The sequence below is a fragment of the Hypanus sabinus genome, chromosome 9 (assembly GCF_030144855.1).
Source record: "Hypanus sabinus isolate sHypSab1 chromosome 9, sHypSab1.hap1, whole genome shotgun sequence".
NCBI classification, from domain to species: Eukaryota; Metazoa; Chordata; class Chondrichthyes; order Myliobatiformes; family Dasyatidae; genus Hypanus; species Hypanus sabinus.
In genome coordinates, this window is record NC_082714.1 from 57,635,264 (window position 1) to 57,647,130 (window position 11,867).

Sequence of the window (11,867 nt, forward strand, 5' to 3'; positions counted from 1 at the left end):
CTCTAGTCTGAAAAGCAAATTGTTTAACACAGCTGTCTGCATTTAGTATTGAGGGTTTTTATTCATGTTATGTAAATCTTTTATTTCTTGACTAACTAGCCTTTAATACATGACCATGTCAAATGCCTTCTAAAAATCCATATAGACAATATTTTTCATATCCCCTTCTTCAATCTTCACTGTTAATTCAATCAAAAACATTAATCTTGTAAGTCAAGTATGATTTGTTTTTAACAAGTCTGTGTGTAGTCTCATTCCTCAACTCAAACTTTTGCGATTGTCTGTCAATGTTTTCCTTGATCGTTGTTTCGAACAGTTTCCCCATATCTGAGGTTAACCTGACTACGCTGTAGTTGTCTGATGTGCCCTTACAAACCTTGTTCATCATGTGCGTCACATTTTCCATATTTCAGTCCTCTGGCACTTCATCTGCCAATTCCAAGATATGTTTATCTCTTTATTGCTTATAGACATTATGAAAAAATATGTCAGACTTTATTTCTTGTTCTTCTGAATTCTAGTCATCATTTTAAAAAAGTTACAGATGCTGGAAATTTAAAATAAAGGCAAAAACTTAAGTTACTCACCAGGTAAGGCAGCATCTATGGAATGTGAAAAAGATGATATTTCTGGTTTGGCGCCTTTCAGCAGAACTTATAATGAGTTACTGAGCAGTCAGTTCTCCCCCCTGTCCCAGTCATTCCTGGTGGATCTAAATGGAAATTGCTCAGAATGAGAATATCAATAATAGGAATTCTAAGCGTTAGATATAAGCACACAGTTTTAATGAGGCCAAGGCACCAGATATATTGTCAAAATTTTCTAAAGCACAGGAAAGATTAACCTGGCTTTGCCTATGTATTCAGTGTGTACATAGAACTCACTTAATAAGTTGTTAATTCATTTCTGGTTTCACCATCATAAGAACGGAATATTGCTGACTTTCAAAATCTTAAAAGACTCTTTAAAGAAAAGATTCAAAGGTTCAGTTTTTTTATCATGTGATCAAGTCAAGTCAAGTCACTTTTTATTGTCTTTTCAATTATAACTGCTGGTCCAGTACGCAGTAAAAACGGAACAACGTTCCTCCAGGACCATGGTGCTACATGAAACAACACAAAACTACTGTAAAGGGGGTTTCTTCTTTTTTTCTTTGTTACTGTGTATGTAATCAAAAGGGCTTCTTTGTTTTGTTAAAAGCAGGAATGCTCCTTTGTTGCGAGAGAGTGCTGGAAGCTTGTTTGGGTTAAAATTTACTGATAATGAGAATTGTATTCCTTTGTAAACCAAATGGGGATTAATGTTCTTTCTTCTGAGTCTGTAAGCTTTTGTTGACGGGCTTTTGGGGAGATCGGCGCGAGGGGGTTGAGAGAGAGGACACAATGCTGTAAGCTGGGCGAAGATCGGACCCCAAGCAGGGGGATGAAGGAGGGGGGATGAAGCTAAATGTGCTTGGTTGACCACTCGGAGGGTCCTGAGCTGCGAGTCGAGGAGTTCGGAGGGGTTCGAATGGTGGCCAGAAGACTTCAGTAATTGCGCTCCAACGGTTGTGCACGAAGTGGTTTGGACTTTGATAAGTTTGGCGCCTTTTCTTTATTTTTTTTCTCTTCATATATACTGTATCATTATTAATCACTTAGTTATAGTAATCTTTATAAATTGTACTCATTTAATCGCTTATGGTGTACTGTCTGTTTTTGGGGAGGCGGGTACATCACACAGCATCCACACCAGCTGATTCCCCAGTTTGGCGGGGCCGAAGGCTGCTCCCCCTAGATGAGAACGAGCTGAGTGAACCTGAGGTGACCCAGGGGGTTACACTACATTAGACTTCAGACCTACACAGGACTACATAAAGTGCACAAAACAGTGCAAGACAGTACAATAATCAATAAACAAGGCAATAGGCACAGTAAAGGGCAAATTACAATATAATAATAAATGATATAAATGTAAACAATGTTTTAGCAACAATTGAGAAAGAAATGAGCAGAAATTGCAAAGGGAGTGGAGTGGTGTTCAGTTGAGTGTGTGTGTGTGTAGGTTGGTGTTAGACTAGAGACTCTGGGAACTGAGGAGTCTAATAGCTTGGGGGAAGAAACTGTTACTGTTATTTATATGAACACAAGCAAACTTACAACGCTGAAAATTTTCTGGTAATGTTCCCGCTCCTCTTTCCATCTTCTTCCATTCCCCATTCTGGCTTCCCTCTTGCCTCTCCTCTTCTCCTCACCTGCCTATCACCTTCCATTGGTGCCTCTCCATCTTCCCTTTCTCCCATGGTCCACTCTCCTCTCCTATCAGATTCTTTCTTCTCCAGCTCTTTACCTTTGCCACCTATTGCCTCGCTGCTTCTTACTTCCTCCCCCACCCACCCAACTTCACCTATCACCTTCTAGCTTATACTCCTTCCCCTCTCCCAACCTTCGTATTCTGGCTTCTTCCCCCTTCCTTTCCAATCCTGATGAAGGGTCCAGGCCCAAAAAGCCAACTGTTTATATATTTCCATGGATGCTACCTGACCTGCTGAGTTCCTCCAGCATTTGAGTGTGTTGCTCTGGATTTCCAGCATCTGCAGAATCTCATGTTTATGACCTCACGATTTACCTTGCTCTTTATCATTTACCTGCACTGCACTTTTTTTTGGTAGTTTTCACACTATTTATTTATTTATCTGTTTATTTATTTAGAGAGATACAGCATGGAATAGGAATTAACCTACTAACCGTACACCTTTGGACTGTGATTGAAACTGGAGCACCCGGAAGAAACCCATGCATTCCATGGGCCATGTTCTGCTTTGTTACTATTTTACCTTATCCTAGCTTAGTGCACTGCATAATGAGTTGATCTGTATGCAATACAAGGCTTTCACTGTATTTTGGTACATGCGACAATGTTAAGCCATTACCGATACTTGTGCCCTAAAATGATTCCATACCTCTGCTTCCACTTTTCTGTGAAAAAGTAGTACAAGGGTATAACAAGGAGAGCAAATGCCTCTTATTTTTGGGGATTAAGGTTCAATTCTAACCCATGTCTATGTGGAGATTGCACATTCTCCCTGTGACGACATGGAGTGTTCCTGGGTGTTCCACTGCTGTCCTACATCTTAGATTAACTTCCAACTAAAATCCAACTCTTTGACCAATCTTTTGTCACCTGTGCTGTTATCTCCTGATATGGTTCAGTCTTACATTGTGATTGGTAACACCCGTGAATATCCTTTGAGAATCTTCTGTACTTTAAAGGTTTCATGTAAGTATCAGTTTCTCTTTCTATGACGGTGACAAATATTGAATGGAGTCCCAAAGAGCTCTCTGGGGTCAGGTATGTGACAGTTCTCAACTCTCCCACTTAGCAAGCAGAAGGCCCTTCTTCCTTCTTCATGTAGATTGGCAGTCGGGAATTAGGGATGGAACACAATTTGTTGACATCCTTAGCCCCTTCAACCCAGATATTGTTAGCATACGGAGGACAGCAGTGAGCTGATTCTCATAAGCCAATACATTAAAGTAGAAATTATCCTGTACAATTTGATAGCACTTGTATTAAACATAATTTAAGTGATAATGGAAAATTAGAAAAATTGTTCACTAAAGAACATTTAAAGTGTTGTGGGTATTAAGAAGATGTGCATGCAATTTGAACATTTCAAAAATGGTGAATTTTTGATGCAGAATGCTTTTAAAGATCATAAGGTCATAGATGGAATGAAGTGTGTAACTCTAATTGATTAGGTGAATCCAATCCTCTGCATTCTTTGGCCCCAAGTACTCCTAGGAGGGAAGGAGAATGAGCAGATTGTTGTAAAGGGAATAATTAGGAAGATTGACCTAAAGAGCTGGAAACTGAGGACTTGCTGAGAGAAGGAATTTTCCACAGATGATCAGGGTTTCTTTGAGTCTGCAATGCCAGAGATTGCTAGAATAGCCTCTCAGTAGCACTCAGTTTCTGAAGAGGTCAGGTAAGACCTTTTAGCATTTTCAGTTGTCAAAATTTCTAAATAATTGAATCCCTATTGTTAGTTGAAAAAAGAGTATTTACAGTGCTTGCAGACGAGAACATCTGGTCATACTCCTAACCATCTTGGCAAAGGATTAGACTTAATGTGGTCTGTATATCTAGAACTAGGAGAGGGAAGAAAGACCTTCCAGAAGTGTTGACTTAGTGTTAACTAATTATTTCATCAAATAGGAAAAGTCATTCCTTTTTGATGTTCCTAAATAATTAATATTTCCAACTCCTGACTAGCATGAGGTTTTGCTTATGATTCTGTCTTGGCACAAGTTTGCATCCTGAGATTTGAAGTGATCTGAATTCTCAGGAGTCATGTCTAGTCAAGCATCTGAATAATCAAGCTGGAAGTACATAATATCCAAATGCAGTGATAGCTGCAAGCAATGGATTTGACTTGAGCTTTGTGATACTAGTTTTGAATGCATAAGCACATTCATAGCAAGTTCTTCTGTGAATGAAGATCACAGTATCAGATGCTATCTGACCTGCCGAGTAGATCCAGTGCTTATTTATTTTGCATTTTGTTTTATTTTTACAAATTATTAAGTAATGTTTATGTTAAACTTGTTCTGTTTATAATTACTTCTCCACTATTTTCCATGTTCGTACTGTTTGACCATTTTAGATTCTTTACATGTCCAGTATACTCATTGTCTTCTGTTATGCATCTTGACCACCAATGCATTACACAGGTGACAATACTGCACATAGGAGCTTCAAGACAAATTTAACATAACATTAAATTAAAGGAGGAAACTTATAAAATTGCCAGAAATAGCAACAGGACCTGGCATTAGGAATATTTTACAACTTGGTAAGAAAACACCAGGAAACAGACGGCACAGTAACGTAGTGTTTAGCACAACACTTTATGGTACCAACAACCTGAGTTCAATTCCTGCCACTGCCTGTAAGGAGTTTGCATGTTCTCTGCAAAACTGTGTGTGATTTCTCCAGGTGCTCTGGTTTCCTCACACAGTCCAAAAGCGTACTGGCTGTTAAGTTAACTAGTCATTGTAAATTGTCCCATGATTAGGCTAGAACTAAATTGGTGGATTGCTGCACTGGAAGGGGTTATTCTGCACAGTATGTCAATAAAAAAAGATTAATATACAGGCAAAATTGTATATGAGTAATCTGATGAGAAACAAAACATTAGTGAGAAATACAACATAAATGATTGAGGTATGAACGTTCAAGGCATGATTATTTAGTTAGTGGATGATACTAAACTATGTGCTATCGTGGACAGTGTAGAAAGTTTGAAATAACTTGATCAGCAAGGTTTTTGGGCTGAGGACTGATAAATGATTTCCAATCCAGATGAATGTGAGGTATTGCATTTTGGGAGGTCAAACCAGAGTAAGATTTGTACAGTGAATGGTAGGGTGTTATAGAACAGAAGCATCCAGATGTGCAAGTGCATAGTTCCATGAAAGCAGCGTCATGCCAGATAGGGTGATGAAGAAGGTGTTTGGCATGCAGACTTTCACCATTCAGGGGAAAGTTATGTTGGAGTTATGCAAGATGTTGGGGAGGCTGCACATGGAGTATATGTACAGTTTCTGTTACCCGTTAAAGCAAAGATGTTACTGAACTAGAAAGAGTGCAGTACACATTTGCCAGGATGTTACCCAGACTTGGGGACTGAGTTACAAGGAGAGATTGTGTAGATGAGGACCTTATTGAGGTGTCCTGATCAAGGTATAGAGGTAAATAAACAAATATTTTGTGTCTATCTTCAATGAAGAAGTCACAAAACGTTAAAGGATCAGGAGTCCAGTGAGAATGAGTAACTGAAGGGATATACCTTTTAATCAAAAAAATAGAACAGTTGGTGATGGTGGTATTTCGTTTTTTTGTCAATGTACTAAGGTACAGTGAAAAATTTGTCTTGCATACCCTCCATACAGATTAATTCATTACAACAGTATATTGTGATAGTATAAAATAAAATAATAACACAGAACAGCAGTACAGCATAGAACAAGTTCTTCAGCCCACATTATTGTGCTGGCCTATATCAAACTACTCCATCATCAATCTAACCCGTCCCTCCCACATAGCCCTCCATTTCTCTTTCATCCATGTGTCTCAGTAAGAGTCTCTTAAATGTCCCTAATGTATCTGTTTCTATCACCACCCTGGCAGTGCATCACATGTACTTTCTGTGTAAAAAAACTTACTTCTGACATCCCACTTGTAATTTCCTCCAATCAGCTTAAAAGTATTTTATGTCCTCTCATATTGGCCATTGCCACCCTGGGAAAAAGGTGCACTCTTGTCTATGCCTCTTATCATCTTGTGCCCCTCTATCGAGTCACCATTCCCCTTCCTTCACTCCAAAGAGAAAATGCCTACCTAGCTTAACCTTTCCCCACAAGACATCTCTAATCCAGGCAACACTCTGATAAATCTTCTCTGCACTTTTTGTAAGGTTTCCACATCCTTCCTGTAATGAGGCAACCAAAAGTGAACACAATTCTCCAAGCAACACACACAAAATGCTAGTGGAACGCAGCAGGTCAGGCAGCATCTATAGGGAGAAGCGCTGTCTCAGCCCGAAACGTCAACAGCGCTTCTTCCTATAGATGCTGTCTGACCTGCTGCGTTCCACCAGCATCTTGTGTGTGTTGCTTGAATTTCCAGCATTTGCAGATTTCCTCGTGTTTGCCTGTACAATTCTCCAGGCATGGTCTGACCATAGTTCTATAGAGCTGCAACATTACCTCACATCTCTTGAACTCAATCCCGCAACAAATAAAGGCCAACACACCATACACCTTCTTAACCACCCTTCCAACTTGCGCATCAATTTTGAGGGATCAATAGACTTGGACCCCAAGATCCCACTGTTCCTCCACACTGCAAAGAATCCTGCCTTTAACTTTGTATTCTGCCATCAAATTCAACCTTCTAAAGTAAATCACTTCATGCTTTTTCAACTTAAACTCCATTTGACACTTCTCTGCCCAGTTCTGCATCTTGTCAATGCCAGGGTCAATAACAGATCCCTGCAAAATACCACTGGTCACTGACCATTGGCAGAATATTCTCCATCTACTATCACCCTCTGCCTTCTGTTGGGAAGTAATTCTGTATCCCTGGATCCCATACCTCCTAACGTTCTGAATGAGCTTACCATGGGGAACATTATGAAAATGCCTTACTAAAACCCACATACATCATATTCACTGCACTATCTTCATCTGTGTGCTTTGACACATCCTCAAAGAATTGAGGATGGGAGGATTGATGCTGCTTGTACATGGGATGGGGCAGGGGGCTTTGGGGTTTTTCTTCTGTTTCGAGGATGCCTATGGAGGGTAAGAACTTCAGGATGTATATTGTATACATTCTCTAATAATAAATGGAACTACTGAATTCAGTCAGGCTCGTGACACATGACCTGTCCCTTATAAAGCTATGCTGCTTATCCCTAATCAGACTATGCTTCATCAAATTCTCATAAATTAGGTCTCTAAGAATCTTCTCCAATAATTTACCCACCACTGAATTAAGGTTCACTGATCTAGCATTCCTAGGGTTAACCCTACTCCTTTTCTTGAACAAAGGAGTAACATTTGCCACATTCCAATCATCTGGTACTGCTCCTGTGGACAGTAAAGACACAAAAATCATTGCCAAAGGTGCAGCAATCTCTTCCCTCACTTCCCATAGTAATCTGCGATTTATCCTGCCTGGCCCCAGCACTTAACTATCATCAGTGCGTCCTCTTTCTTAGTGCCAACATGTTCCAGCGCATCATTCTGTTTTACAGTGTCCTCACAAACGTCAAGATCTCCATTACTGGTGAATATGGAAGTTTGCTTCATTAAGGACCTCCCCTACCTCCATCAACTCCAGGCACATATTATCCTGTACTATTTCTGATCAGTCCTACCCTCAGTCTAGTTATCCTCCTCCTCTTCACATCTGTGTCAAGCACCTTGGGGTTTTTTGTATTAATTGGCTGCATCATGGCCTAGTATGGAAACACCAATGCCTTTGAAAAAAATCCTACAAAAGGTAATAGATTTGGCCCAGTACCTCACGGTAAACCCTCCCAGCCATTAAGTACATCCGTGTAATAAGTTATCATAGGAAGGCATCATCCATCATCAGAGTTCCTCACCAATCAGGCCATGCCTTTTTCTCGCTGAGGGTACAAGAAACTCAGGATTAGTATAACTAGGTTCAAGAACAGTTATTACTCCACAACCTTCAGGCTCTTGTACAAAGGGGTTAACTGGACTCGCTGCCCATCCATTGAGATGTTCCCACAACCAATGGTCTCACCTTAAGGACTCTTTATCTTGATAGTTCATGTTCTCGTTATTTATTGCTATTTATATTTGCATTTACAGAGTTTGTTGCTTTCTGCATTCTGGTTGATCTTTCATTGATCCTGTTATAGTTGCTATTCTATAAATTTGTTGAATAAGCCTTCAGGAAAATGAATCTCAGGATGTATATGGTGACATTTATGTACTTTGTCTAGTCTGTCTGTTCACATATTGTACCAGGAATGTTTCCTTAACACACCTACAAATTCTGTCCTACTTAAACCTCTTGCACTAAGGAAGCGACAATAATATTAGGAAAGTTGAAGTCACCCAAGACCACAACTCTGTTATTTTTGTAGCTTTCCAAAGTCAGCCTCTCAATCTATTCCTGTGTTGCAATTGGGCAGCTATATATTACTCCCAATATAGTGATTACACCCTTTCGATTTCTGATTTCTAACCATACTGAATCAGTAGATAATCCTTCCATGATGTCTTCTCTTTCTGTAGCTATGATACTATCCCTGATTATTAATGCTACTCACCCACCTCTTTTACCTTCCTGCCTCTCTTCTGAAACATTTAAAATCCTGAACATCCCACAGTCATTCCTGCCCTTGTGAGTCAACTCTCTGCAAAACATTGTAGCTCCAAAAACTAATCCATGTTCTAAATAATTCCCTGTGTTCTTCACAATAATGACATTTCAACCCATCCAATTGATTTCATTTATGCCTTATCCACTGCCAGTTCTTCATCACATTGCATCTATCTTTGCACCAACTGATCCATCATCTGACCTATCACTGTGTTTCCAATCCCCCTGCCAACCTAGTTTAAATCCTCCCCAACAGTTCTAGCCCACAAAGATATTGATCTCTCTTGAGCTTAGGTGTAAGCTGTCGCTCTTGCACAGGCCATACCTCTCCCAGAGGAGATCCCAATGATCTACAAATCTGAAACCCAGATCAAGCCCAGACGTAAACACAGTTACGGCACTAAGAATTTTGGATTTGGATTAAAAATTGGTATTGAACAGAAAGCAAAGAGTGGAAAAGAGCAGAAACCTCTCAGCTGATTGGGCCTCAGATATTCACAATGCATATGAACAGTTTGAATCAGAGCACTCTATATCATATGTTCAAGTTAGCTGATGGTACTAAATGAGGTGGGAGTGTTAATGTTGAAAGGAACCTGTAAAGCAAACTGATTCTGCAGTAGAGTATTAAGGGAGAACTCCACAACATATTTTTGGCCAAGCATTTAACCAAGTGCCAATATGTATTCTCAGGTGAACGTGAAGCATTAACTAGAACTGTCTCAAACAAGCAATATGAGAGCTCTCCCTAATATCCTTTATTCTTAAATCACAGAGGTGTATCTGATCATTATTACCTTGTTTTCTGTGAATTCTTGCTGAATGTATATTGGATGTTGTATTCCATACATTACAAAAGTGACAACACCACAAAAATGTACAGAATTGCCGTGAATCCTTGTGTTACTTTAATGTTGAGAAAGAAGCAAGTAGTTCTTTTCGATCTCCCACTCAAACTGTTAAAGCCGAGTAACCTGTTCGAACTGGTTGTTGGTTTTGTTTTTTTCTGCTGTTTTGGCTTGGTAACTAGCCTCTGTGACACAATCTGTTTATGTCAACAGATGGATAAGGGGAGAGCACTATCGCTACAAGTTCAGCAGACCTGGTGGCAGCCATGCTGCGGAGGGAAAGTGGTGGATTCGGAAACGGATTGGTGCTTACTTTCCACCTCTCAATGTGAAAGGGCTGAAGAGGTATTTTCAGGAGCGGAAATGGCCCATTCAAGGCAACCACTGAAGCAATGATTCCTTTATGAGCTAAGGCAATTGGCTTGCAGCACCTCAGGATGCAAACATATAATTTCATTCCGTAAAGCATAATGACTAATTTCCATCTGACAGAATCAAAATGACTGGAATTACATTGTTCCCTACACAGTTAATATATTTTAATTGAAAGTGGAAGTCATTTTTAAGATCTGTGATGTTTTCAGATGAAACTCCAACAAATCTTCATACCCCAATATCTACAATATTTCCAGATTTCAGTGGAAGTTTCTTTAAAGCATTATTTCAGGAAATTGTAATTCAGACCTATTTCTTGTTTTCTTTCTATGCATCTTCACTTGACAGACAAAAATCAAGCGGCTAAAACAGGAACATTTCTTTCCACATGTGTGAAGAGCTGTGTTGTTTCAGTAGTGGACTCTACATCCTCTATTCATTTAACATTCCACCAGTGTGCCTGTGGAGTGTTATTTCCACTGAGTTCTCTGGGATCTTTGACATACAATTAGACCAACTGCTCTGTGCACCTCTCTTCTGTGCAGTTTCCTGCACAATATCTCAACCTGTAAAGCTCCTATGTCAATCTTCAGAAAAGGTTTGGCCCATTGATTTGTCCCGAATCAAGTTCAACCCACGGTTTGTCCTGGTGAAGGGTCTTAGCTGGAAACATTGACTGTTTACACTTTTCCATAAATGTTGCTTTGCCTGTTGAGTCCCTGCAGCATTTTGTGTGTGTTGCCCACTGTTATGTGTGGCTACAACCAAGGAGTGTTGGATCTAGCTCCCCAACACTCAAACCCACCCTACTACCACCCGTACCTATCCCTATCTCCCAACATCTACCTAGCCACACCCAAACCCACCCACATCTACCCATCCCTAACATTTATATTTCCCAAGTCTACTTCTCCATACCCACACCTACCCATCCCTTAACAGCCCATCTCCCAACATCTACTGAGTCACACCCAAACCCAACCACATCTACCCCTTCTGACCCAACAACCAACCATCATACACACCCCATTCATTGTTTTATCTGCTTATTTAATAACATAATTAATCAATTATGCTGTTAAGGTGGATTGTTGGGCAATTTAATCCTTGATCTTGGCGAACAATGGTTGATCCCTTAATAGCTTCAGAGTACAAAGTGAGAGAATGAATTGAAGTTGAACATTGATTTTATTCTGGAGGCCATAACCATTCAAAACTTTGTTGTAATTTGAACCGTCTTCTTTTAAATGCATTTGTTCTAAGTATCAGTGATTTATGATGTTGATTCATCTTTCTGGAAGAAAATAGACAAAGAACTGCCTGAAGGTTGTGTGGTGGCTTTGTGAATGTGATCCCAGGCAAGCTAAAGACTCAACTCCTCTTGAAGTGGTTTACTGCTGATCAATCAACTCTTTAACCAGAAATGGATTTTGTATTTTCAAAATTAAATAAAGGAATTTATCACCTGCCTCTTTTACTTTTGCAATGAAATTATCATCCCATGTAATGTTTTTTTTTCTATTTTAATCGGGTATAGCATTTTGATAGAGAAGAGATGGCAAGGGGAGGGTTTGGAAATGCTTAACAGGATTGAGTTAACGATTCTTTGCCCCAAGTGGCAAGGGTACAGAAACTTGATCACTCAAGGTTAGAATGCAGGGCTAATTGGATGGTTCAAAGAGACAGCACAGTTCCATTGATGAATGCCCTCCTTATGTGGTGATGAAACAACATGACCAA

At 39.8% G+C, this 11,867-nt stretch overlaps 1 protein-coding gene across 3 annotated transcripts in view; it reads left to right on the forward strand.

The window, feature by feature from the left end:
• lmf1 (lipase maturation factor 1) overlaps positions 1–11,595 on the forward strand; it is a 649,165-nt gene extending 637,570 nt beyond the window's left edge. For all 3 annotated transcript variants that reach the window (XM_059979755.1, XM_059979757.1, XM_059979756.1), the window contains exon 9: positions 9,966–11,595. In XM_059979755.1, coding sequence (XP_059835738.1) covers positions 9,966–10,140 — 175 coding nt within the window. In that variant the 3' untranslated portion in view covers positions 10,141–11,595. The remainder of the gene's footprint in view (positions 1–9,965) is intronic.
• The last annotated feature ends 272 nt before the right edge of the window (positions 11,596–11,867 follow it).